The 25457-nt window shown below is 39.9% G+C and overlaps 5 protein-coding genes across 7 annotated transcripts; 1 reads left to right on the top strand and 4 right to left on the bottom strand.

The window, feature by feature from the left end:
- Positions 1 to 4: 4 nt before the first annotated feature.
- On the top strand, positions 5 to 3345 carry LOC137891203 (sperm acrosome membrane-associated protein 4-like). Its single transcript, XM_068735702.1, has 3 exons — positions 5 to 769; positions 2844 to 3011; positions 3116 to 3345. The coding sequence occupies exons 1-3, from the start codon at positions 715 to 717 to the stop codon at positions 3343 to 3345; spliced, it is 453 nt and encodes a 150-aa protein (XP_068591803.1). The 5' UTR covers positions 5 to 714.
- On the bottom strand, positions 3337 to 12672 carry msh5 (mutS homolog 5). 3 transcript variants are annotated; one of them, XM_068735699.1, is made up of 26 exons: positions 12480 to 12672; positions 12089 to 12193; positions 11878 to 12001; positions 11629 to 11709; positions 11277 to 11330; positions 11042 to 11163; positions 10802 to 10911; positions 10465 to 10500; positions 10223 to 10305; positions 10075 to 10120; positions 9568 to 9706; positions 9377 to 9439; positions 9159 to 9287; positions 8982 to 9054; positions 8719 to 8828; positions 8531 to 8611; positions 8341 to 8428; positions 8171 to 8238; positions 7431 to 7549; positions 7082 to 7208; positions 6327 to 6476; positions 5940 to 6014; positions 4410 to 4556; positions 4041 to 4178; positions 3878 to 3951; positions 3337 to 3792 (listed from the first exon to the last, which is right to left on the bottom strand). In XM_068735699.1, exons 2-26 carry the CDS (start codon positions 12179 to 12181, stop codon positions 3672 to 3674), a joined length of 2451 nt encoding a protein of 816 aa, XP_068591800.1. In that variant the 5' UTR covers positions 12182 to 12193; positions 12480 to 12672; the 3' UTR covers positions 3337 to 3671. The 3 variants fall into 3 exon arrangements, with proteins under 3 accessions (XP_068591800.1, XP_068591798.1, XP_068591799.1); XM_068735697.1 differs by having other exon boundaries at positions 11878 to 12193; XM_068735698.1 differs by lacking the exon at positions 12480 to 12672 and having other exon boundaries at positions 11878 to 12246.
- Positions 12673 to 13436: 764 nt separating this feature from the next.
- Positions 13437 to 15966, bottom strand: si:ch1073-228j22.2 (SPRY domain-containing SOCS box protein 4). The gene is made up of 3 exons (XM_068735923.1): positions 15487 to 15966; positions 13878 to 14671; positions 13437 to 13790 (listed from the first exon to the last, which is right to left on the bottom strand). Exons 1-3 carry the CDS (start codon positions 15537 to 15539, stop codon positions 13660 to 13662), a joined length of 978 nt encoding a protein of 325 aa, XP_068592024.1. The 5' UTR covers positions 15540 to 15966; the 3' UTR covers positions 13437 to 13659.
- Positions 15967 to 18621: 2655 nt separating this feature from the next.
- On the bottom strand, positions 18622 to 21660 carry LOC137891719 (DLA class II histocompatibility antigen, DR-1 beta chain-like). Its single transcript, XM_068736488.1, has 5 exons — positions 21571 to 21660; positions 21118 to 21378; positions 19724 to 20005; positions 19479 to 19589; positions 18622 to 19083 (listed from the first exon to the last, which is right to left on the bottom strand). Exons 1-5 carry the CDS (start codon positions 21626 to 21628, stop codon positions 19058 to 19060), a joined length of 738 nt encoding a protein of 245 aa, XP_068592589.1. The 5' UTR covers positions 21629 to 21660; the 3' UTR covers positions 18622 to 19057.
- Positions 21661 to 22107: 447 nt separating this feature from the next.
- LOC137891156 (H-2 class II histocompatibility antigen, A-U alpha chain-like) lies at positions 22108 to 24519 on the bottom strand. Its single transcript, XM_068735625.1, has 4 exons — positions 24371 to 24519; positions 23953 to 24216; positions 23584 to 23865; positions 22108 to 23478 (listed from the first exon to the last, which is right to left on the bottom strand). The coding sequence occupies exons 1-4, from the start codon at positions 24447 to 24449 to the stop codon at positions 23357 to 23359; spliced, it is 747 nt and encodes a 248-aa protein (XP_068591726.1). The 5' UTR covers positions 24450 to 24519; the 3' UTR covers positions 22108 to 23356.
- Positions 24520 to 25457: the final 938 nt, after the last annotated feature.

The raw sequence follows: 25457 nt of genomic DNA, 5'->3' as shown, positions 1-25457 counted from the left end.
CCCCCCCCCCCCCCCCCCCGACAGATTACTGTGTTGTGTGTTGATACATATCTATACAGATGAAGGGAGGCTGTAAGCTGCTTAACCCGGCGCTGACTCAGGACACCCTCTGTTCCTCAAGTGATAGAGGAGCTATGATCAATATTTATTTATATAAACTGAGTGACGGAGGATCAACCATCTGGAAAATGCCAGTTTATAGAAGTGTTTTTTTTTTTTTAAACTCCCAGACTTTACATGTTACAGCTGGAAGTGAGATTCAGTTAAGAAGTCTTAGTAAAAACAAACAAACTGAGAAGCATCAGCTGGATGACGGAAATGTTTTCCACCACAAAGGAGGAGTTTTAACCTTTGTCCACATCTGGCATTCAGTACCTCATGAAAACAGAGAGGGATGAATTACCAGCAGCTTGGTTTTATATGTAACATTCACGTCGTATCTTCTGGTACAACAAGCTAATAAACCAAATTACATTTTCTGACATTAAAGGCGATATGAAATCTTCCTGGTGGCCAGACTCCACATCCCACCCCTCGTGATTTTTTAAGTTGCAGCTATTCCCCCCAAACTTTGGTTGTTCGACCATCTTCCCTTCAGCTTTTTAGCAGCTGTGAGGCGAGGACAAATAGCAGGTCTATTCCTGATCTAATCCAATTTACGGTTTCCTCGGCAGACCTCATGGTGCAGTCAATGGAAGAAGCATCCCGCTCAATATGAAAGGACTAATATTCTGTGTTTTTGCCATCATGCTGCTCACACCTGCTCAAGGTAAGATGTTTTATAGTAGGTGAACCTCAGCAGAGTCTTCTGTTTTACAACATTGTTGAAACTGCTTTAAAATAATGTACAGTAGTTTTGGAGGCTGCAGTTTAATCTACCCTAGTGGTGTAACAGTTGATCCGGGATCCGTACGGATTGCACGTCGTGGTTCGCCATCCACGTGAACTGTGGATTAATCACGTTGATCATCACAATGAGAAATAGAGTTTCACTGATGATCGTTATCTGCCATTATTGAGTAAAATAGGCCATCAGGACTTCTGCATTCATGCTTTCTGTTCGTTCATTATCTCTGATAATGTTACATTGTAAACAACCAGTCTGTTTAAAGTAACAGGAGAACGAAGGTTCCGTTCGGTTACATTATGATGCGTTCAGGCTCTGTTCAGTGAAGATGAGTATTGGGTGAAGGTAAATTATAACACATCATAATGTGTTCACATGTAATCTCGTAAAATGTATTTTGGGTAAGAACCATGAATAAATCCAGTGTTTTGAAGATGATGTTTTCAAATAACAAATAGATGTTAGAGATGAATTATGACCTGTTTACACTAAGCAGCTTATGATACATCATTCAAACTACTAATGACAAGATTTGTTTCAATCAATAAAAATACAACCTTTTATTTCCTTATCATTTGAATTGTGTGTTTTTATGAAGAAAAAAACCTACAAATCCGTTGCACCACTAACCCTCATACACCTGCTCCATAAATGTGGTGAAGGAAATATAGAAACGCAGTTCAACGGCACCACAAACTTTATTCTCCAAAATGTACATATGCTGTTGAATAAAAAACCTCTCAGTCAGCAAAAACTGAGCACAAAAACATGATCACGAGGGTAGGATTTACTGCAGGGCGGTTGCATTAGCCTGCAATGGTTAGATAAACTGGCAACTGAGTGCAGATTTAGGAAGTGTAAGCTCTCCTCATAATGAACCCAACCTACTCTTTTATCTGCTCGTCCACCTTAGCTAGCACTAGCTAACAAGATGAGAGGGGATAAGGATTGGGAGTCTCTCTGAAACTCATTTTATGGCCCTGAGAAGGAGATAATCTCTTTTCCAGGAGCACTGAGGCCAGCCAATACGGCGACTAGCTGTGCTCTGACAATGAACCCCAAAGCTAAACTTCTCAGAGAGATGCTGTGACATCAAAAACTACGTTTTTGTGTCCAAATATGCTGTCTCCACAGTTATTTCAACATAAAACGGCACAGCGTGAGCTTAAAACGACGACTTTAAAGGGATTTTCCAGTCACATTTGATAAACAGTTAGAAAACTTTTTGTGCTTTGTCACATATAAATGCCTCTCTGCATTTTCAAGCGCCAACGTGCGACGCAAGTTATGTTATTTTGAGGGCTTGTGCAGTATATTGTGGAATAAGAAGGGTTTGTCCCACTCCCCGCTCACCGCTCTGCTGCCAACTCTTTCTATTAATTCCAGTATCTGTCTGGTTAATAAAAACACAATGCTGCCCTGAGACATGGACCCCACCCTGAAAAACACAAGTCTTCCACTCAAAGGAACGGATTCCAGACTGCTGCAGAATAAACAAAATATTTCTGAGATTGTTAAGTATTTGGCAGAATGTGGCTCATCAGTTTGGCTTGATGTCCTTCAACAGCGCTCCAACACTTTCACACATTCAGCACCCCCTGAATAATTAATGTGTCCAACAACACATTACGTAAATGCCTCGAAATCTGAATAATTCAAAGCTTTTCATCCATTAAACTGTTAATAAGTGAGTATTCTCTGTTCTTAGCTCGTTTGTTCATCTTTCTATTCTGCAATCTTGATGTTTCTTGCAAAACAAGTTTTACAATCTCAATGAGACTCATCTAGTAAAAGGCTGTCAGTTTTACTCAATATGGCAACAAAATTGAGATAATAAAGTCAATAATGAAGTAGATTTCTCTTTTCTTCAATTATCTCATTGTGGCTTTCTCATTGTGGCTTTCTCATTTGGCGACATATTTCAACACAATTAATGCCGTTAAAACGTAACTGCTGCATCAAACTGTCCTGTTTCTGTGCTGTGTCTTGGACTCAGGTGAGGAAGAGAAGCAGCTTGAGCAGCTCATGGAGTCAGTGGGATTTGAGGAGGATGAGGAGTTGCTGCAGTGTTTCCGTTGTGACCTGGGCTTCTGGGATACCTGCTACACCACCCAAACCAACTGCAGCGTCGGCGAGCGCTGCTACACGGGCCGAGGGAAGGCAGGTGTGTTGGATAAGCTGGTTTTAAGAGATGATCCTTTATTAGTCCCACAGTGGGGAAATGTGGCGAGAGAGGTTGAACTGAAAACCACCGTCTTGTCTTCACAGCGGACACTCTGGACGTTAAGACTTTGGGATGTGTGAAGGCAGACGAGTGTGATCTGGAGACCACCGTGGAGCTGTTCTCTAACAACACCATCTTTGTCATGACCAGATACTGCTGCGACACTCCTTTCTGCAACTCAGCGCACAGACTTCCAACCGCCACACTTTTGTATCTCACCGTGGTTGTGCTGACTACCTGGCAGCTCTCTGAAGCCTCAACAGGATCACAGTAAACGAGCTGCATTTATTTATGTTGTCAAAAGCTTTACACAATTTTGTTTACATGACTAGAAAATGCTACTTTGGCATAAACTAATTCATTTAGAAAGACTTTAATCCAGCCAAAGAGCAAATCTGTTTGTACCATATTTAGCATGGTACTTCAACTGAAAAACCTATGCAGTAGAATAAATGTTAGACTGTAAAATAATTATTGTCATGTATGTAGAGGTGGAGCATCAGTTAGCTCTCTCCCAAAACTAGCTGAAAACAGTCAACAGTGAACGAACAAACTGACCACAGAGCTGCAGAAACATGTTTGCAGTTGCAGCAGAACAGTTCAGCTGCGGTTCAGCAGGTCCCCAGCAGAGGGCAGGAGCTCCTCTTTCATGAAGTGCTGAAGGTCCAACTCTGCGTCCTCCAGGTCGAGGCTCAGGAACGCCTCCACCAAAGACCTGCACCTGTCGGTCACACCCATAAAGAAAACACATCCGTTTCACATACACAGCTCTCTTGTGTTGGTTTGTCATTCTGAGGTTTACGAACCGGTTTGCTTGCTCATCTGACAATGCTTTGTCGATACGCTTGATGAGCCTTCCTGTCCTGTACAGTTCAGAGACCTGATCAAACACACACCCACACAGACAGTTAGTCTATGCGACCATGCTTCGGCGTATCTGTGTGTGTGTGTGTGTGTGTGTGTGTTTACCTCCACTCCTCTCTGCACAAGGCTAGTTGGCAGGCCTGCCAATGTAGCGATGTTGGCAGCATAGCTGGACTGGCAGATTCCTTCCTTCAGTTGGTACAGAAACACCAACTCATCCCCGTCCACTGCTGTCTCTAGAGTCTAACACACACACACACACACACACACACACACACACACACACACACACACACACACACACACATTGATACATAACCACATACACACAAAAATCCCATACACAATAAAATAAACGTCTAATGAGGTAAAAAAGTGTTTCCTGCAGCACCTTAGTTTATCATCATTGAACACGATCACAAAATGCTTCCGGCTACACTTCATGCAAAAGCTCAGTCGAGTATCTGTCAGTACCAGAAGAGACAGCAGGCCAGAGGAGGGCAGCAGGCCCAGCTGCAGCAAACTGTGGAAGTTAGTAGCCAGCAGCACATGAGGAACATCCACTGGAGGTTTTCTCAGCCAATGAGAGATCGATGCAGCCAACAAAGAGAGTCCATCCACCTGAGGGGGAACAATAAACGGTTGTGTTTCTGAGCGAGGATGAAGCTTCTACAGGTCAAACCTAACAGTCTTAATACAGATTAAGCTCTTTACAAAAACCCTTGATTGCCTGAGATTGAGTTGTAGCCACGAATAAACCAATTAACGGAACATTCCTGCCTATTGTTCTCTGGATAAAAAGGTCCCACCACTACATTTCCTCTTTCTTTGTGATTGAGCAACAGTATTACAAAATCAATTGTTACCTTAACTGATGCTAATGTGTTGACAAATGCATGTATCCGAGCACACAACAATAGAAATTCTCCATGTAAGTAGTTATAGAGCATCTAAATTTGTATCTTACCTGTAAAGCTGTTGTTTTTATGTGCACTTTTGGGGTTTTACATCAAGCATTTGGTTACACATTACTAATAGTACTCAGATACAACAGAAACACAGTTCAGTTTGTGGCTTTAAAGCACCATATGTTAGCTTTTGGGGATTTGTTTTTCATGAATCTATAATTAAAATGGCAGTAATAGATTTTATTTGGCCACATGGAGCAGTGAAAACAAGTTGTGGACAAAGCATTGACAGATTATCGCCTTTTAAGTTGACAGCAGTTACAGAGCTGCAGTTATTAGTTATAGTTATGCATTATCATTCACTTGTTTCAGACCACCTGACGAAGACAGGTCAGTGATTTAGGTCTGGTTTCGGGCTCTACCTGCTCCTGAGGGAAATATCTGACTCATGAGCTGATAAATGCTTCACTATCTTCTCTGTTTGCTGACTGGTGGCTGAGCAGGTAGTGCACAGTGGGGTTTTTAGCTGAAAACAACAAATCAAAATATTGATTATAGCTACTTTCAGTATTTGTTGTAAACAAGCTAAGACAGAACTCATTTAACCCACATTAGTAATTTTCTTTTATTGTTTTCTCCTTGGCTCTGCCTCCCACATCTGTATCTCTTTTTAAGATAAATGAAATTGGTTTGGACCCGGTCCTCTCCAGAGTAACCTGGCAGACAGTGATGGAGGACAGCGAACATGATGTTACTCAGAGTCGACTCTAATGTTTCCTAGTATCCAGCAGGACATATACCCCAGTTGCCAACAAGTATTTCTGAACCTATATTCAAAATTGCATTACTTCTTTTGCATGTAGATGGCGCACATTAACGCCTCAATATATGCCAGTCTGAACAGCTGCTGCTGTTTTCTTGCTGATAGGTGGCACATGTTGGGCTGACCCAAAGGTCTGTTCGTGCTGCAGCTCTAAATTGGATAATACTGGCTGGGATTGGTTTCAGGCGCCTCACAATAATGACACTGTGTGTCCTTGTTACGTGTATACATATGTACTTAATTCACAAAGTGCTGGAACAAGTTTTTCCTCACTGTGTTAGTTCCCTTTCCAAATTCATCGATGAGAACCAAAGAGTTGCCAGTACTGCTGTTGAGAGCCTGGGCCATCTGGAGAATAGAGACACAATGTGTTATACTACATTTTGTTTTATTGTGTGTGTGTGTGTGTGTGTGTGTGTGGTGGCTGTACGCAGTAACTGCTTTATAAAAATGTCTTGACAGGTGGAGAGTGGGAGTGGAGCTGGAGGGCAGTAGCATTGGAAGTTCACATCTGTTATTTCCTCACCCACACACACTGACAAATACACACACACACACACACACACACACACACACACACACACACACACACACACACACACACACACACACACACATACTGTATGTGTGTGTGTGTGTGTGTGAGTGTGTGTTAGGTACCTGGTTGAGGTCTATCATGAAGGTGCTGAGGCCAACAGACACAGACTCTCTGCTCTGCATGCGGGTGAAGATCCCGTCCACCAGACCGATCTCTGCCTCCTTTGCAGGCACGTCTGAGCCAATCAGAGCCATGAACACGATCAGACCCACCTGGCAAAGTCAAATCAGAACAAGTCAGGGTTGGATGAAAAGGGGGGCTGTGGTGTGAACTTAAACAAGTGGGAGTGGAGTCACATCAGCCTAGAAGTCAGAGCTCCTCCTAATGGAGTGTAAAATGAAGACGTTCTCATTAAGAAAACCTCATTGACACACTTAATTACGGCGCTCTAATTGGGTTTTCTCATTCATTTGTGAAGTACAGCTTCAATGGTTCTTCTGATACCAGTAATTAATAAAGTAGATAGTTCGGAAAGGGAAAATCATGTCAGCTGTCATCATCTAGCTGAATGCTGAGGTTCCTATTATCTAGTGCAGCTATAGGCGCTGAAGAGTATTCTCTACCACTTTTCCACGCGTCACTGGTCTTTTGTTTATTAAAAACTCTCTATTAGTTTTGCTGTATCACCAGGCGTAGCAAAAGATAAGCAATAAGAAAAAATATATATATTTGGGTCACATATAGAAACAGACATGCTAGCACAGCGTCACAGTTACACAAAAGGTAGAGTATATCACAGCAAGTCAAGACCAGAAGCAGTTCATCATGGTGCCTGTTACTGAGATGATCCAGTTGTGTATTGTTCTGACCGTCCCACCTGTTTGAGGTAGATGCTCTTGCCAGACGAGTTGGGGCCAGTGATGATCTTGACTCTGCCCTGCGACTCTGCGCTCTGGAAGGAGTTGGCCACAAACACAGGAGAGCACAGCTCTAACAGCGGGTGTCTAGAGAATCACAGAATACAGACATTTATCAGTCCTGCACTGCAATGTCATCACAAATAAGAACTCCAGATTTCTCTCTGCGTGTGTGTGTGATAAGCAATCAATGTGAGATTAGCTTACATGACATGATACTTCCCGTGGAAAAGTATTAAATTACATGAAGAATGAGCATACCTGGATACTTGTTGTGGATACTTGTCCATCTAGCATGTGAGTGCCTACCTGCCCTGTGTAACTGTTATCGTTCTGTGGCTGGCTAGTTTGGGTGAGGTGTAGCCGTACTCTTGAGAGGCAGCGCTCATTGCCATCAGACAGTCCAGCTCGGCAGTGAGATCCAGAACCTACAACAACACACGCATTTAACAGTCGGACTGCCCTGAACAGAGACGTTTTGACCAAGGAAAGAGCAACAAGTGATCACAAACATAGAGTGTTAGTTGTACATGTACAAAAGAGACAGAAGCTGTGTATTTAGTCAAATTTTGGTGGGAAATGTAAGTATTTGGAACCTACTGACCATACAGATAAACAACAAAGAAGTGCATTGTGTTGCAGGAGCAGTGCGATCATTTTATATGTGTGTTTGTTGCACAACCCTGCAATCAGTTGTTATTACGAAACTCATTGTTTCAAAAATATTAATTTAGTTCCCTTTTAACCACAGCTACAACATTGTAAACACAATTATTCATCATCTGAACTTAATAATCATTCTGCTCTCAAAAATAACAATAAAATCTACAATAGTAGCGCGGCCATCTGTCACGAGACGAATACCACTTAAAAATAACTCGTAATGGGATCAGGATCAACATGTTCAACACAACGCACACAAGGAAAAGATGTTAGCTAAGCAGAACAAACTCCACTTGCACACATTAACAACAATTACTTTCATGCACACAATCATTTCATCAGAGTTATGTTTCAAACACTGGGACCTGGAAGTGCTGCACACTGACCTTGTAGAGGGAGGCGCTCCTCTTGAGGATTGCGCTCTGCAACTGTGTCATCACTGCCGTCTCCATGTCTGAGAAACAGAAAGTGTACAGTCATGAAAGCCTTCAGCGGTGCTATGTCAGGTACTCAGCTATCAGGTGAACGTTTTCTATCAGTAAGAAGGTAAAAAGACCTCGAATGACACAGTGCAAGTCTCCTAAGAGGTTGTCTAGCTCCTTGGTTCTCTGGCTGCGGTAGTGCAGACGGTCCTCTGACAGAAACTAACCCACATGGACGCAAGGAAAACAGTATTACAGCACATGAGCGTTTGTGATTTTGACGAACACAAACAAAAATAAATGTTGACAAGATCATACACAAACCATAAAATCAAGCCCCTCTATCTCAAAATCCTCTTTCGCCACCATGCTGGGCAGGCGAGGGACAGAGAGCAGGAATCCAATCTGTAAGGAGAATTAAACAATGACACATTGCTTCCACCAGTTATACAGTACAATGTGGGCTCAAGCCAGATGAGTTAATGTTTGAAAGATCAGCCGGTAGCTCAGACCAGAGGGATGTAGATGACGCAGCAGGAGGGAATGCAAGCGTCCAGATGTTCCAGCTCTCTTCTGGCTACATCTGTCAGGAAGTCAGACAACCCCATCATCCTTCTCTTCTCTGACAGAGGGAGGGAGCATCGTTAACACTTTAAATCAACCACCAGACAACTGTATCAACACAGGCTCAAAAACACATGGTGAGAGTTGATCAGGCCTTTTTAAACTTGTAGTGCGACTGTTAGAGTTTTGAGGCCTGTATGGAGGCGCTTACTCTCATCGATTGCTGGGTCTACGTTGGCTTTGATGGTGAAGCGGTTCTCAGCTATGCTGGTTTCAAAATCCACCTACAAATCAAAGATGGAGTCAGACAAAACAATGGTGAACTACTGGCAACAAAAGCCAGGAGATTTCTCTGATTTGCAGCTGTGTCATTTTGCGTGATACTCACCACTCGGGTGATGAGGGAGGCAACATGGTGGAGGTCATCAGAGAAGCTTTTACTGATATCATGAAAAAGATGAATGGACTGAGGCAGGTGTCGCACCGTGTCCCTGATACACACCACATTGTACACTGTCTGACAAACATACACACATTTTTACACATTTATTCAACAGAACCTGTCACACGGATATAAGGTGTGTGTGGTAAAACTGTTGCTCCAACCTTGTAGAGACTCTGCCAGTCGGACACTGTAGTGTGAGAGAGAGACATCCTGCGCAGAAGAGTCTAAACACACACACGAGCACACAGACCTTCAGGCGGAGTCATCATTTCTTAGGTCACACAGCATGTAAAGGGATAAACGATCACAGCTTTGGAGAAAAAAAAGAGATCATGAGTCAGAGTACTGGTACCGGTATGTTACTGATGTTGCGTAGCGACGACTGCAGGGTGCTCAGGGCGTCGGAGTTCCGAGGAGACGTGAAGAAACGTATCACTTCCTGTCTCCTGTGTAACACGGCCAGGTCCTGTGTTGGCCGCAGAAACCACTGGCTGAAAAAAGGAGAGGAACACACTACCACTTATGGTGCTTTAAAGCAAATAGTACAAACTCGTATACGTTACATCTTTTCTCTGCCTCACCAGAGTTAACCGGATGTTGTGTGTATGCATTACTAGAGGTGTCTGACAATCTGTCTATCAGTCTATGTGACATCTATTTCCCATACTGTTACACAGCATGGTGGTGAAGTCTGCCTCTAATACGGAGGACTTGCTAAAAGAAACAACAGCCTTCTGTAATAAAAGACTTATATTCACTTTTGATGAAGTAAAGGTTCCTTCATTAGTATTTTTGTTGCGATAAATGACATCAAAACATTTAAAAAAGTACTAGTAAAAACACCACAGGTGTTTCTCACCGTAGCAGTTTGGAGCCAAACTTGCACCTGCAGCGGTTCAGTATCCCTAAAACACACAACATGTATTTCATGTAAACACCAACAGATAACACATAGAGAGAGAGAGAGAGTAATGATGTCCTGATTTGCCACTTTCAGGGCCGCATACCATAAAGACTGAGTCCTTCCTTTTCCCCTGAATGCAGCTTGTACACTGATGGGTGGAGTTCTGATTTGAAGATCTGCAGAACACTGAAACAAATACAAAGTCCATAGTGATGAACAGCTGCACTGTAGGTTTTAGTTGGGGAGCAAGGAACAACAAATGAGACATTTAGGAGATCAGCGTCAGCTTGAAGGGACATGCGTATGTCAGGTAAAGATAATCTTTGTAATAGAGAACAGTCTTACCTGTAGGTATCCGGGTCAATGCAAACAACACCGTTACTATATTGTGAAGAAACAACGCACATTTCAGAGAAGCATCATTTTCATTCATAAAAACTTCTGCATCTCACAAGATGGTCATCTAGTAGATGGTACAGAGAAAATGTAATACTGTAAATGTACATGTACTATGAAACACAATGCCACAAATGCATACTGCTAACACACAACAATTTGTGTAACTAAATACAGAGTGGTTAAAAAAAAACATTCCCTCATTGACAAAACTCTTTTAAGGTCCCCATTACGTATTTATGTGTGTGTGTGTGTGTGTGTGTGTGCAAAGCTACATGCGTCTTACAGCGTGTAGGCGTTGAACTGTAGGATAGGAACTCCAACACTGCTATCTTCCAGCTCCACTCCCACTCTCCTCCTGTCCAGACATTTCAGCAGAGCGCCCACTGCCCTCAGCTACCCCAAAGGATGTACACATACACACACACACACACACACACACACACACACAAAAAATGATTTTGTGTTTTTTGAGTTTGCGATCGATGGACTGATGGATAGGATGACGTGTAGACAGCTGGCTCACCATCAGGTGCGAGTCGAAGGAGATACAGGAGGAGAGGTAGGACATTTTATCTCTCTCTGAAATGGAGGCAGGAAGGAAAGGCAGATGGGCTGAAAGCAACCTCTGCTTACCAACCTCCAGACCTGCAAAATCAATCCATTAATTGTGGGAAAAACATGCTAATTAAATGCAAAAACATAAATTCTTGTCTAAAATTGATGAGAGTATTGGATATTATAGGTGGGCGTCTGTTTACCAAAGTCCACATATGGATAAGTAACAACTTCTGGTTTGTAGTCTGGGTTTGAACCTGGGATACAACAGAAGCAAGTTTGAAAAAAAAGAAATTCAAATATATGTTGTATGAAAGATATTGTTCAATTAGGGGTTTTCACATGACATAATTGTGTCAGTGAAAGCTTTTTAAAGCTGTGTGTAATATCGGTATCACTCTTCTCCCTTATCACACTATCTGGCTGCGGTGTCAAGCATCCCTAATCTCATTTCATTCCCTTGACCTAGAATCTACTTGTCTCATGTCGTGTCAAAACAACATTTTCTGTGTGTGATATTTCTCTGTCGCATGCTGGGATTCTCTCAGCACTCACCAAGTTGTTGCAGGAAGCGTATCATGCAGCGCTCCTGCTTTGCACTAGTAATTATGACCTGGGGACTGACCTCCTGGAGGACTACGTAGAAAAGACAAGAAGGCATGAGACACATACAGGACAGTAAGGCAGGCAAAACTGTCAGTCTCTAAATATCATAATGATTTCTGAGCTATTGAAATAACATTAAAACCACGAAGAGACTGAATAAAAACCATGAACTTGTGAAACAGGCTGTGTGTTGTTTACCTCTGGCCAGCAGGTGAAGATCGTAGTTGTCAGGAGTGTCTCTCATAAAGTGTAAAGAGGAGTCCTTACTGTCATAAAAGCAGAGGCCCATCTGTCCATGCTGGGCTAAAACACTCAGTAAAACCTGGTAATACAAAAAATACAGGAGTGTGCATCTGACTGATGCAACTATATACTGCACTGCCAGTGTGGCTGTGACATGTGAGTTTACTGTGGTGGAGTCTTCTTTCTCCTCTTCATCTCCATTTATGCCTGGTGGACCAAAGTTCAATCCTCCTCCTCTCAGACTTTCCAGTTCTGCCATAACCAGTTCATTCTAGATAGGAAGAGTCAAATAAAACTAATGTTTTTATAGTTTATTTGACTTTATAAAAAACACAATCAATACACTGAACTTGCATGAACAAAAAATGTTTAGCTAACGTTAGTTAGCTAAACATAAATCAACCAAGAACGGTTAGCCGCCATTTAATGTTAGCTAGTAAGCTAACGTTAGCCGTTAGCTAACGTTAGCTTGAGCCGAGCTAGCCAGCGTTAAATACCGTTAATTACGGTCTAGTTAGGTATGGAAAGCCGTTAACTAACGCATAACAGTTACTTACAGGACGGGTCGGGACTATTTATAGTAACGTTAATGTTAAAGCGTAAGAATAGTTGTTAAAGTTGATAATAAGCTCTTCTGTGACAATGTTTGTGTCAGTTTTCCAGAGAGCAGCTCAGTTCCTTTGTGATGTTGCCACTCAGTAATTATTTTATACTAAAGTCTTTACTACTTCTCACCCTTTAAAGCCTGGATGTTGGGAAAAACATGATAGCTACACTATAATTAAAATGTTATTTATTTATTTTATTTTATTTGGCAACTGCTGAGCGAGCAGCCAGGAAATCTGAGTCATCTTTAATTTAACATACAGATGCTCATTTAATTAAAGATGCAACTGAATTTATGCAGTTTGTTATCATTGAGCAATATAGGTAAATTCTGAAATTGTATTAATTCATAGTTTTGTTTCGAGTAATTATGTATAATATAATTTATATATATATATGTATATATATATATATATATATATATATATATATATATATAATACAATATTATTTAGAATATAAGAAGCAACCATTTCATGTCACTTCAGGCATTATCAATGTGTTTTATGTTAGTTTTACAATTGAGTTTAATTTCAAGATTTAAATCAGAGATCTGAGGCTCTCTGACCTAAACGGGCCTCAACAACATTTTTATTTCCTGTAATCTGGCCATTTTGTAACTTGGTTGGTGTATTCAAGCCTTTCTTTTATTATTTATTATTATCAGTATTAGGCTATTCCATCATTTCCTCCACAGTCAGTGAAAGCAGATGCGGGTTCATATACCCTTGTGCAGTTAAAGGTTTTGGCCGTTTCTTCATTATAATATTTGTTGCCGTGTTACTGAATGTGGTTTGTGTTTTTCTCAGTCACGAAAAAACTGTGGAACAGTAATAATGACAAAGCTAAATTCAATAGGGAGTAATTTATTATATACACAAAGAAACAAACAAAGAAAATTCCTCCCAGCTCACTGTTAATGCTTTTAAACCTCAGTGAAATGCATATTATGTTGTAATAAATAACATAAATAATATATTATATAATAATATATATATACAAATAATATATTTGTATGGGTATAATATGTGTACATAATTTTTTCATATAAAATTCTATACATTCTTGGTACACTTCAGTGATTGACAAAATGTTTCCTATTGTTTGTGTTTGTGCATGAATACGTGTACATTAATGAGTAGAAAGCAGGTAGTGCTGGAGACAAGGGGGTAGAGGCAGTTTGTCCATTTGAGTGTGCCTCTGTTGCCCTAAAATTTGTCGAATTGACAGTCCACATAGCGCCATCAAGGCAGGGGGATCACCTGGGAGGGAGAGGGAAAGAAAAAGTGTTTGTGTTTTAACGACTCAGATCTAACCAAAGCAGATCTGTGTAAACAACTGATACTCACGTGTGGCGCCGTTCAGGTATCGTAGTCGTATGCTGGCTCCTCCTCTCACACTGCTCACAGCTGGGAACAGCTCCACTCCACGAGGGAGGTCTTTGAAAGCAACGTCAAGGAAGCTGTCATCAACAACAAACCCCAGAGTCCCTGCGTCGGCATCCAGGACCAACAGGATGCGCTCAGGTATGGGAAGAGCTGTCTGTGCCACCTTTGTGTGTGATGAAGTGGAAGACGGTGTCCTGAAATCCTCCGCAGCCTCAGGGTGGCATCTCCTCCTTGTTCCTGGGTAAGGTCCCAGACTCTGCCCAGCATGCCAGAGCTGATTGGTTCTGAGTTCCCAGCCCCAGGACTGCGAGTCTCTGCCAATTAGCACATTGTACCCCGAGGCCTGCAGAGGGCAGCTCTGCCTGGAAATGCCAATGACGGCGTGACTGCCTCTGTCGTTGGGGCTCCACAGCAACTCCCAGATATGAAGCCCACTCTTCACCCCCATGTCTGCCCTCACCCCGTCGCTGCTCAGCTCAACAGGTGAACGTGTCACTTCCTGTTTGCATGCCGACAGCAGGAAGTGAGGAGAGCGGTGCACTGAGCTCCAGTGTGAGCGACTGTCTCCTGGAGCAACCGGAAAAGAGTTCAAAATGACAGCAAGGCGAGAGGATGTTGGGACAGCCAGAGGAAGGAAAGCTGATGAAGAGGAGAGAGGGCTACTGTCTGTCCTGCTGCACAGCCAAAGTGACAGTAAGACACCCATTGAGCCCAACACACAGGCAGGGTCACTGCCAAGTATCGTCAGAGAAGAACTGTGGAGAAGACAACAAGACACTACTTTATACATGGGGGGGGAGTATTTATTCTAAGCTCCAGTCAGTTAACAGTTAATGTATTATGTGGTAAAAGTACCCTACAAAAATGTAACCTAGTAAACATAGACGTTTGACCTTTTATACTAAACAGAAAAGGGCTGCAACTAAAGATACTTTTCATGATTGGTGAATCTATTTTGAATAAAGAAGTATGGTGGAATAAAGGACAAAACACAGCAGAATACGTAAAAGTATAACAGAATAGCAGATTAAGGTACATTCAGTCGTGGGAGAAGTATTCAAATCTTTTACTTAAGTAAAAGTAGGATACACTAATTATTCCATTATAAGTATTCAAAACTGCAATTGAGTATGGAAGTACTAAATTGACTTTAAGTACAACATTAAAAACACCTACTATGCAGATATTTTATATACTGTTAGGGTTTTAACTTACTGTTTTTGCATTTGCTGTGTATAACATGTTATGTTCTCATTATAGGTTGTTAAAATATATATTGGCCAAGCTGTCAGATGAATGCAGTGGAGTTAAGTGTAGTGTATTTGGAGTATAAATATGAAATTAAATCTTGTATCAAATTGTTCTCACTTTCCACCTCTGGCTGAGGTAGCGTAGAATAAAGTAAGATATACAAATATGGTGTATTAGAATAGCGTGGAAGTGGAGCCAATAAATAAGTAGATTAGGAACAAATGATAGAACGTCTCCACGTGCACACATTAAAGGTGTCTTAGGTTATTTCACCTGTTGCAGCAGGTCATTAAAAACAATCAGTGTCTTTAAATCTTACCTGCTGTTTTGCGGAGTCCCTCTCTGTGCTCGTTGAACGCCGGCTGTTTGCATACATCCTCTATGTGTGTTAATAACGGGCTCTTATCAAGCATCTCTGGCGTCTTATCGCGGCTCGGTAACGTAACCGCTACCCCCGTTCCGGTGATTTGTTGTGTTATTCGGGACGACCTCCGGGACGGGAACAGCACAGTCCATCACATCTGACTGACGCCAGACAAGAGCTGCAGTGACAAGGACGAGATATCTCATGACGTGTTTGTAAACTGAAAAGAAACCACGGCGATAACGTTACGCATCCGCAGTCTTGTAATGGAGATCACGAGCTATTATCAAATTTGTATCTATTTTTCCCCTCAAATTATTATTATTATTTTTTATCGCGTTCTGTAATGAATGTAAACGTAAATGGCGAAACACAAGACGAGGATCAAACTCGGGCTTTTGATGAGCAAGAAGAGGAAAATAAAATAGAAGCCAAATCGACTCATTATTCCAGAGAGCGCAGGCGCATGAAGAGGAACGGTGAGAAGGCAGATTTAAACCCTTCTTTCTTACTGGTCCAAAATTTCTTTGGGAAATTTAAATCTATAGATAAATAGCTGTAGTTGTAGTAGTTAGAATGCATATATTAATATGTATTTTTTCTCGATTTTTTGATAAATCGTGTAGGCTACAGTTCACATTGAAAAAGAAATACAAACACATTAAATCTGCCCTCTGGCTCCAGAACCTCAATATATTTTTGTGGTGCGGACCACTCGAAAAGTATGTTGGTATCTATAGGAGTAAATTCAAAATACATGAAAACTGGTGAATGGTGCAAGTTCTTCTAAATCACTTAAGATATGCTTAGAACGAATCTGTTTGTTAACTCTGCCTAAATGTATTAATTTGATCTAATTTATAAAGTATTTGACATGTGTATATATTTCCATTAACACATGCATAAAACAAAGTTGTGATCTACATTGTGAAATGTAGATATCTTCGAAATGGCCGGTGTACCAGTTCAAAATAATACAAGATAATGCGGAAATGGCAGTAAAAATTGTCAGGAAAGTTCATTTATGCACAAATTCGCTCTCCTCACGATTTATAGAAAAGGTCTGTTGTGAATTGGGTCGAGATGGTTTGCCATTTTTTAAAAAGTGGGCCCCCAGACAAAAAGTTTGGTAAAAACTAAATTAAATGATGAGGAAAAAAATATGATTTCATATCTGTCCCCGTAAAAACCAAAAGAGCCTCCACAAACCACATTACATGAACACAATAAGGACAGGAACTTGACTGAGCATTAAGAAAAACAGTCTATCCCTTGTAGTGTAAGCTAGCAGAAGATAACCCATGCAGCATGCGTCAGTTGTTGTTTCTTTTTTGATTCCTACCCACAATCCCTTTCACTCTCTATATTTCGTGTGAGTAGTAAACAAGGTTAATGTGTCCAATCTGTTCAGCCTTGTTGAGGGCAACAGCCATGACTGAGGTCTGTATTGCCCACAAGCCTGACCTACTTTCATACAAAATAAACATGAGGAAGGTAACTCATTTAAGGATATGTCTGCACAGAGATTGGATTTTATAAGGTTTCTCGTCCTCTGCTTTGTATTTAAAACCAGTAAGGCAGATTATTGAGGCAGATGTCTTTGTCTTTGTACTTCTTTGAACGACAACCTCAATCCGATAAGGATGATAAGGAAAAACATGTCAAAAGATAAATGCTTGTTGATTCTGCATGAGGAAGTTCATCAGCACACAGATAAACAAAGCTCCTGTAGTTGTAGCACTCATGTCAATCTTTTTTTCCTTGTTTATATTATATATCAAATATCATTCCTTGTCTTCAATTGTCCATTTCATTACATCCTGTACGAAACAGTTTAATTAATTATCCAGTCCGGCTGTATTTTTACAACCTTTTACTGCGTTGTGTTCCACAAAGCATAAACAGTACTCCCTACTATCCACTCCCTGTTTAGGGAATGTTGATTAAAAGAACTTCACAGCCAAAATTCGTCCATTCGGGGATCTCTTCCTGGGACCCTAAATTAATAGTTAGATATCAATAACATATATGACGTATCGTTTAACTCTACAATACTCAGCGAACAGCGATGTCTCCAGAGCAGACCTTTGGTGGTGTACTGTTGGTTAGGTTAGGTTCTATAGCAGCCTACATCCGCAGTGACAACTAACATTAATGTTTGTTGTAATATTGTATTTACACAGATGCGTAAATTCAATATTGGTTTGACTAGATAGCCCTCTGCTAGTGCTCCAGCGAGGCGCAATGGCTTTCCTACACAGTTCACAGTTCCCTTTGAACTGAGTATTTTCACTCCCTGCGTTCCGGAATCATTGACATGGCTGAATACCCTGTGCAGTCCACTTCAAAGGGAACTACGAGGTGATCGGATATTTGACAGCAACTGGCAGGCTGAGCACCAGAACAACAAACAACTTGTGCTGTAGCCTAAATGTCATGGACAGACAATGTGTTGTTAATGGTATTGAAGAGTGAGGACCACACAGTGTCTTGCCTGACCGAAGTGACATTTGCATGTACATTTGCATGCTGTTTAATGTGTTGTAGCTAATTAGCTATACCTTGCTGACTTTAGGTGAATTTCTCCGGTGAATGTTTGACTCATTCAACAAGACGTGGGTTTGTGCTTTAGGTAGGAAGGAGACTTTTGCAGTAAAGATAACGTGGGTTGTTGTCCAGAGTCTGTGGAACTTGTGTAGCAGGCTGCTATCTGGCTGATAGTCGTTTTTTTTTTTTTACCATCTTCTCTGCTTATGACAGAATGATGATGATACTGCTTTATGCAATATTTAATTGGCTGCATGGAAACAAGGTCGCCATCTACGTAGAAAGATAACTAATGGTCAAACGGCAAGAAACCAAAAAATATCACATTTTCAGATTCAGATTATTTCTCAAAAGAAAAAACACAAGACAAGTGATTTGCACAGTAGATATGTATGATGTAGCAGACAAAAAAATATTCTGTTGGATTTTAGCGTAATCTGGAACCTGAAGGTTTATCTTCATACTTGAGTTGACAAATACTAACAGGGTGACATTGGTCAGAAGTGTGTGTTTGACACCATACATTTGTAGCCAGAACCATAGTGCTTTGCATACATTTTTTTAATTAACATAATCCAAAATTAAACAGCCATTCCCGTCGTTGATAATCTGAACATCAAAATATTACAGGTATAGTCAAACCATTTCATCAAAAAAATAAGCTCTTTTAAATTATAATAATGTGTACAGTTCAAATGAAAACTGACAAGATATTTTCTATTCTTTATATACTATTTCCTCAAACTTCAATGAAAGCTTACTTTTAATAGATTTACCCGCGCAACACAAAGTATTCCTGTATATACCGTACACAGCATATCAACCTCCTTAAGTGCAGTTCTTTTGCCCATGCAGAACTGTGTGACTCCACACCTTCTTATTTATTCCATCCTCTGCCATTTTGGTGAGATTTCCAGGGTCGGATCATTTTACATTTTGTCTTGTATTACATATGTTTCAGCCAAAGTGGCAGGCTGCCTTAACTTGTTGGCACCAATACTTGGCCTAGAATAAGAAAAAGAAAAACAAAGTTACACATAATTGATTTTGAGTCATAATAATTTGGTATTGAAAACTAGAGGCTCTACATGAACTCTGATGGATTTTGCGCAAATAAATACTATTGGTGTTGACTTTCATGCTCTATGATTTAAAAGATGATGAAATGATGAATCTTTTCTGACAGATATGCATCAATGCAGGGTGTTCATGAGTTTCACTTCAGACAACAGTGATGCAATGTTACAGTGGTATCAAAAGCAGAATGGTCTGTTTATGTCTTTGTAGTCTTAAGATAAGGCCTATTGATCTCTACAGTCTCTTTGCCTCAGCTGCTATCACTGTAGGTCTAAAGAATTTGATTCCAGTATTCTTTTGGTTAATTTGATCTTGTCTCTCACCAGCGTTGTTCTTCTTGTAGTAAATCAGACCAATAACTAAAAACACCAGACCCAGCAGCAGCCCTGCTGTCCCGACAGCGATTTTGTTCCTCTGTGACTCATTTGCTGGGTCTGAAAACAAACATTTTCACAAAGATTACATTAGGTTTCCATACTGAACATTAATAATTATTTGAAGTCATCAACCGTAACGCTGTTCAAATGAAGAGATCTCGGTTAAGAACATCTCCTTCCTTCTCTCTTACCCCACTCATAAAGCTTGGGCCCTGTGAGGCTGGCATGCTCCACTATACAGGTAATTTTCTCTCCAGGTCTGGGTGTAAATTCCAGATATGAATGTATCTGGTAGAGCCAATTCCCATTGGGCAGTTCTTCAGTGGACGTCACATCAGATGTCACATTATTTCCGTTCCTCAGCCAAGTCACTCTGATTTGTTTGGGATAAAAGTTGTACGCACTGCAGACCAGCATGCCTGGATGTTTGCTGCCTGCTGCATCAACTGACCTCAGCCTGACGGAGGGCTCCACTTGGTGAAAAAACCCAGAGACAAGCAAGTTGGCATGAAACAGCATAACTGTCACTTATACGGCACTAATAATGCTGAGAGTTGTGGTAGTACTTAAGATAACAGCCCACAAATTACTGTGTAAATATTTTGTTCATATGGTATTCTAATTAAATACTTCATGGTTATCGGTAGGAGGCAGAAGAAAAAGGCCTGTGCGTTCCTTCTATTTTTTCCGTAATAATGCTGGCTCTTTTAGTGTAATGCATTTTGTGATTTATATATACACGACTCCCTCCACATAGTTATCATTATATGTAAATGTAAACAAAATCCACATTTGAAAAAATTTGCTCAAATGACACAAATTGACCCAAATATTTCTTATTTAAAATAAATATAATAGAAATCCACAAACATATGTATTAGGATTTGAAATTTTAATCAAAAGTGTATTTTGATGCTGCTTTTTATATACAAACTGACTTTTGTCATGTGTGAACTTCACTGCATTTGTGTGTTTTTGTTTAGATACCACTGAAAACACTTGATTCACAAATGCATGTTTTTCAACAAGGAATGATCTGTAGCCCATCAGATGTCTCCTCCCTTTTCAACCATTCACATGAGCGTTCCCCCACTAGGGTATACTCCTACGTCATGGCTGGGTTGGGAACAAAGTGGCAAGGGATGGAGGAAGCTAGTCAGAGAGCTAACGTTAGATTTGGTTGTACAGCTAGGCCTGCTGTGGGCACCCAGACGGCCGAGTAAGCCAGGGACTCCTGATTATTACTCCTGAAAACTTTTTAAAGACAGTTGGTAAAAACATGTATATGATGAACTATTCCTTATACAGTAATTTATCCAATATACATCCAGTTAATTACTTCATCCCTTAATTATTAAATAAGTATGCAGTAATTTAGAAAATCCTTGCATGCACTTACTAGTTTATTTCTCCCTCTTAAACTCAAAGTTGTTAACCCCTTATTCCATAAATTCATAACTTATATTTGTCCTGCTATAGGTCCCCAGTAAGTATTTTATTGATACCACATATATACTAAATAACTACACTGTAATTTGCAGGCTGTAATCGAAAGCTTGACCAGAGTTTCAAAACACAAAGTCACCTGATTTTGAAAGGAGATCCAATACTGATTGGATGTGGGATTTGCATTTCTTCTCATTCTTTTTTTCTTGTCTCATTAAATCAGGGCTTTTGTTCAGGCCATCTGCAATATCTATTGCTCTCTCTGTGTAGCCGGTAAATTTTCCCAAAGTGCTGTTGTATTGGATCAGAAGAAACTTGCTGAAGTAGTACTGCTCCACATAAACAACGTCCTCTAACGAAGTAAACTGGCAGCGAACCAAACCATGACCAAAAAAAGCATCTGCAACACAAAGCCAACAAGTATTAGATAACTTAGAAAGCTGCTTTTCTCTTGTTCGTGTCCTATTTTCACACAGCAGCTTTTTTATTTATGTTGTAGCAACTGTTTTGCTCTGTCTATCTTGTCAGTGCTGTTATGAACAGCAACACAAATAAACAATGACAGCTTCTATTTTAATGTTAGGTTACTTACCAGCTCTGGAACATAAAAGTAGAAGAAACAGCAATAAAAATAAGCTGTAAACACGCATGGTTACCTATGAGAAACATTAGAGGAAGTGAATTGATCTTATACTGAAAACATGAGGAAGTAAAACAGGAGAGTGCTCAGCAACATTTGTGTAAACAGGTGTGGCAACAAGTGATTTTAGTAATCTGACGCCTCCAATCATTCACCTTTATTTTTTCCAATTTCATATGAATTATTGAAGTAGACAGATTGAACAGACTCTTTTGTATTTAATCTTGAATTAAAGCAAGATGGCGCTGCGGACGGCAGCCTCGGTGTGTTGGTGCTCATTGTTTTGTGTTGTTTTTGTTGTAAATACTGTTTTCTGCTGCGATACGCGAAGCTCTTTCACCAGAGATGAGCTCATAAACATCAGGGGAACAACTCCAGTGGACTTACTTCCAACTTTTATCTGTTTGTTGTGCACTTTATTTTATATTCTTTTATATTCTATTGTAAACTTTTAATATGTTTCTATTTATTGCACTGTGTTGATTGTTGTTGATTGTTTAATGTTATGCATCACCCGACATGACAAATTCCTTGTATGTGCAACATACATTGGCAATAAACGATTTCTGATTCTGATTCTAACAGCACCTTTAGTGGTAAACTGCATGAACTTTATGGATATTGCATCACACAGCACAATAACAAATCTAACCTATATCTGACGTTTAGATAATGTTACAATACAAAATGCATGACAAGTGAAAGATCTCCATGTAAGACGTTACTTGAAAACAAATCTTATCTTTACTTATCAGAAATAATTATTTAAATGATTTTAATTTTGTAGTTGGTGGAGGAGAAGTTTGGTTTAAAGAACCGTATATACAGTTTTATAAGTGCAATTTAATCTGTAAACAGTAACCAAAGCTGCCCCATTATAGTGGAGTAACAAGTACAATATTTCCCTCTGAAATGTAGCACTTCAAAGTTGTGCTTATGTATAATTCTTAAAGAAAGTGAACACCTTTTTTTACTTGACAGAAAAATGATTACAGTCAACCATAATGTCTGTTATATATATTCTTGATTCTCATATCTTATACAACTATAGATGCAGTTTATCATGCATTGTGTTTCATTACAGGAGATAAATATTGTCCTCATCACTATGCACTACATATGAAAAAGTAAGCTGGTCCTCACGAGCAACAAGAAGTGAACTACATTCTGTCATTTGTATTTATAAAGGTCTCCTGCAAAATCAGCCTCATTACGTCACCTCACATCCTATTATCTCACGCGCTCTTGCAAAAGAGATCTTGAGTATGATTACCTGATTAAATTAAGGTTATTTTATGTACAAAAAAAGTTTGTGTAAAATTGAAACCTCAATAAAATGTAAATCAAAGTTACAGATAACAGTGAGCCAACAGACAGCATGTGTAAATCCAAAGCCCTTCCTGACATTCAATAATGTCAAACATACAATATTGATCAATTTTAAGTTTGCTAGCATTAGCCACCAGAAGCTACTGGTCATACCAGACCAAGTGAGGCTGTAGCAGCAAAATCCCTGAATGTAGATAGTAGAGTAGAGGTGTGTTTTATTGCTTATGAGTTCAGCGTTTGATTGTAAAGACAAAGAATGTGTTATTTATTCCTTAAAAGGTTAAATTTTCCCCTGATTTTCAAACCTCTCTCAAAGACAAATCACAGTTTAAAAGATGATAAACGGTGCACTCCAAAAATGTTTTCACGTTATCACTTCCATGTGTATAATCTTTCTAAAACAGAGAAATTACTGTCTATGGTGTCCCTTAACCATTAAAAATGTTCCAGCTGCAACTCCCAACAAGCCCAGAGTCAGGCCCACTCCACAGTAAACATCTTGTCCAAGACTGGGATGACTGAAGTCAGGTTCTGTGGAGAAAAATAAGAAAATATGCATCATTGCAGATGCAAAAAAAGGATTTTACAACAAATCATTGTAATACTTTGATGGCCTCACTAGATAAAAACTATTACCCCAGATCTTTGTTTTCGGCCTGTCCAACGCTAAGTGTTCCACAGTACAGCTGTAAATATCTCCCTCCTTTGGTGTGAATGTCAGGGTTGAGAACTGGTGGAAGGTTTGATCATTATTGGGATAATAGCGACTGAGTGACACCCCCTCAGACACCAAACGGCCGTTTGTGGTCCAGCTGACTTTGATCGCAGGTGGGTGGAAATGATTCACAAAGCAGATGAGGATGTTTTCAACTCCCAACTGAACTTCTTCTGAAGGGTAGAGGGTGCTCTCAGGGGGGTCTTTAGTGGGTCAAAACACAATTAAAAACCGTCATCAGCTTTTTGTCAATCACATCACTACAGAGAGAAATGTTGAGGTTAGCTTACCCATTTCTTCTGGTGGATTTTTCTCCTCCGCTTTATAGATTGCAAGAAGTGTTGAACATGCGTTCCTGTTTTTCTTAGCATTTATAAATAGATTCAAATTCTCAAAAAGTTTGCTTGGGTCGTCAATAACAAATCTGGGAATACTGTAAATCACCTCCTCTCGGTCAAAATCCACGTATAAAAGCTCCTCTGCATCTAACTCAAACTGAGCTTCAGCTGTCCCATTGTCAAAGCAGCCCACAATATAGAGAACTTCATGGGGAACTGAAAACAATAGAAATACAGAAAATTATACATGTATTTGTATAAACCTATAGCAACAAAGATCTACAGCAAGAGACTTCTATGTGATCCTGTCTTGGTTTCCAAAAGTAGCATGTTACTAGAACTATGGATTAAATGTGAAACGCTTTCTTACTTTGCGAAAAGGCACAGAAACTGTTGATCATCAGGATTATGAGAGCCGAGCGCTTCATGTCTGAGCTGAAGGTCTTCATTGGTGGAGTCTCTTAGTCTAGAAAAAATACTTTTATCTCTTACCAAGCTGCACTTCATATGTAATAACAGGAACAGATCATATGCAAAACAAGGAAACTTGTGAGTTAATGGAAGACTGTTGTTAGACTTCCTTGTTCTATTAACATTAGGGGGAACAACCAGTCTAACCTGTTAGCAGGAAATTTGGCAGCGGTTGTGAAAAGACGTCTACATACGCAGTGCAGATGTTTGTCTTGAATCTATTGCAGTGATTCCCAACCTTTTTGGCTTGTGAAGTAAAATTTTCTCACAATCCTTCATCATAAGTTGCATATTGCGTATGTTATGAGCAGTGATTGATTCATTTGAATAGCTTTTAGAGACCAGAATAAGTTAATTAAACTAGTGTATCTCAATGGAAAAAACAAATAATGAGAAATCTAAAAAAATGTGTACAATTTTGTGAAGCAAAGATGTATTTTGTCCCAAACCCAAAGTTAAGAACCACTAACCTACGTCTTGAAGGTTGTATTGTTTTCTCAATGCAGCTATTAGGAGAAGTGGTGGTTAGTTGTGGTTGGTTTACTCATGTGTGCCATACATAGGAGGTTTTTTTTCTTATAGGAGTCAAAGTAAAACAAGTAAAAAAACAAACAAACAAATAAGTCAACCCTGAAAGACAGGAGGGTCAAAGTGATAAGCACAAAAGAATAGGTCCAAATTTCATGTTTCTTTATTTATTTATTTTTTACAAGAAATGACAATTTTATCCAAGCTGTTTGTTTCCTTAAATTAATAATGAAAAGGTACATAATTCAACCTGCCGAGTAATTTACATAAAACATCTAACGATTTGATACCTACTTCTCTCTGGCAGTTTTTTTGTTGTTGTAAGGAATTCCTCGTGGTGGGCTGCAGGTGGCGTTGGAGGTCCGTAGATGAGGAGCAGGCTGCCTGTTGGTGCTTCAAACACATGAATGTCTATGGGGTTCAAAAACAACAGGAGGGAACTAATAATTAAAACAGTT

This window comes from Cebidichthys violaceus, unplaced genomic scaffold (assembly GCF_023349555.1).
Source record: "Cebidichthys violaceus isolate CVI_PGR_0920_01 unplaced genomic scaffold, fCebVio1.0.p SCAF_7, whole genome shotgun sequence".
NCBI lineage: Eukaryota > Metazoa > Chordata > Actinopteri > Perciformes > Stichaeidae > Cebidichthys > Cebidichthys violaceus.
This window is presented reverse-complemented; position numbering and strand designations above follow the sequence as displayed.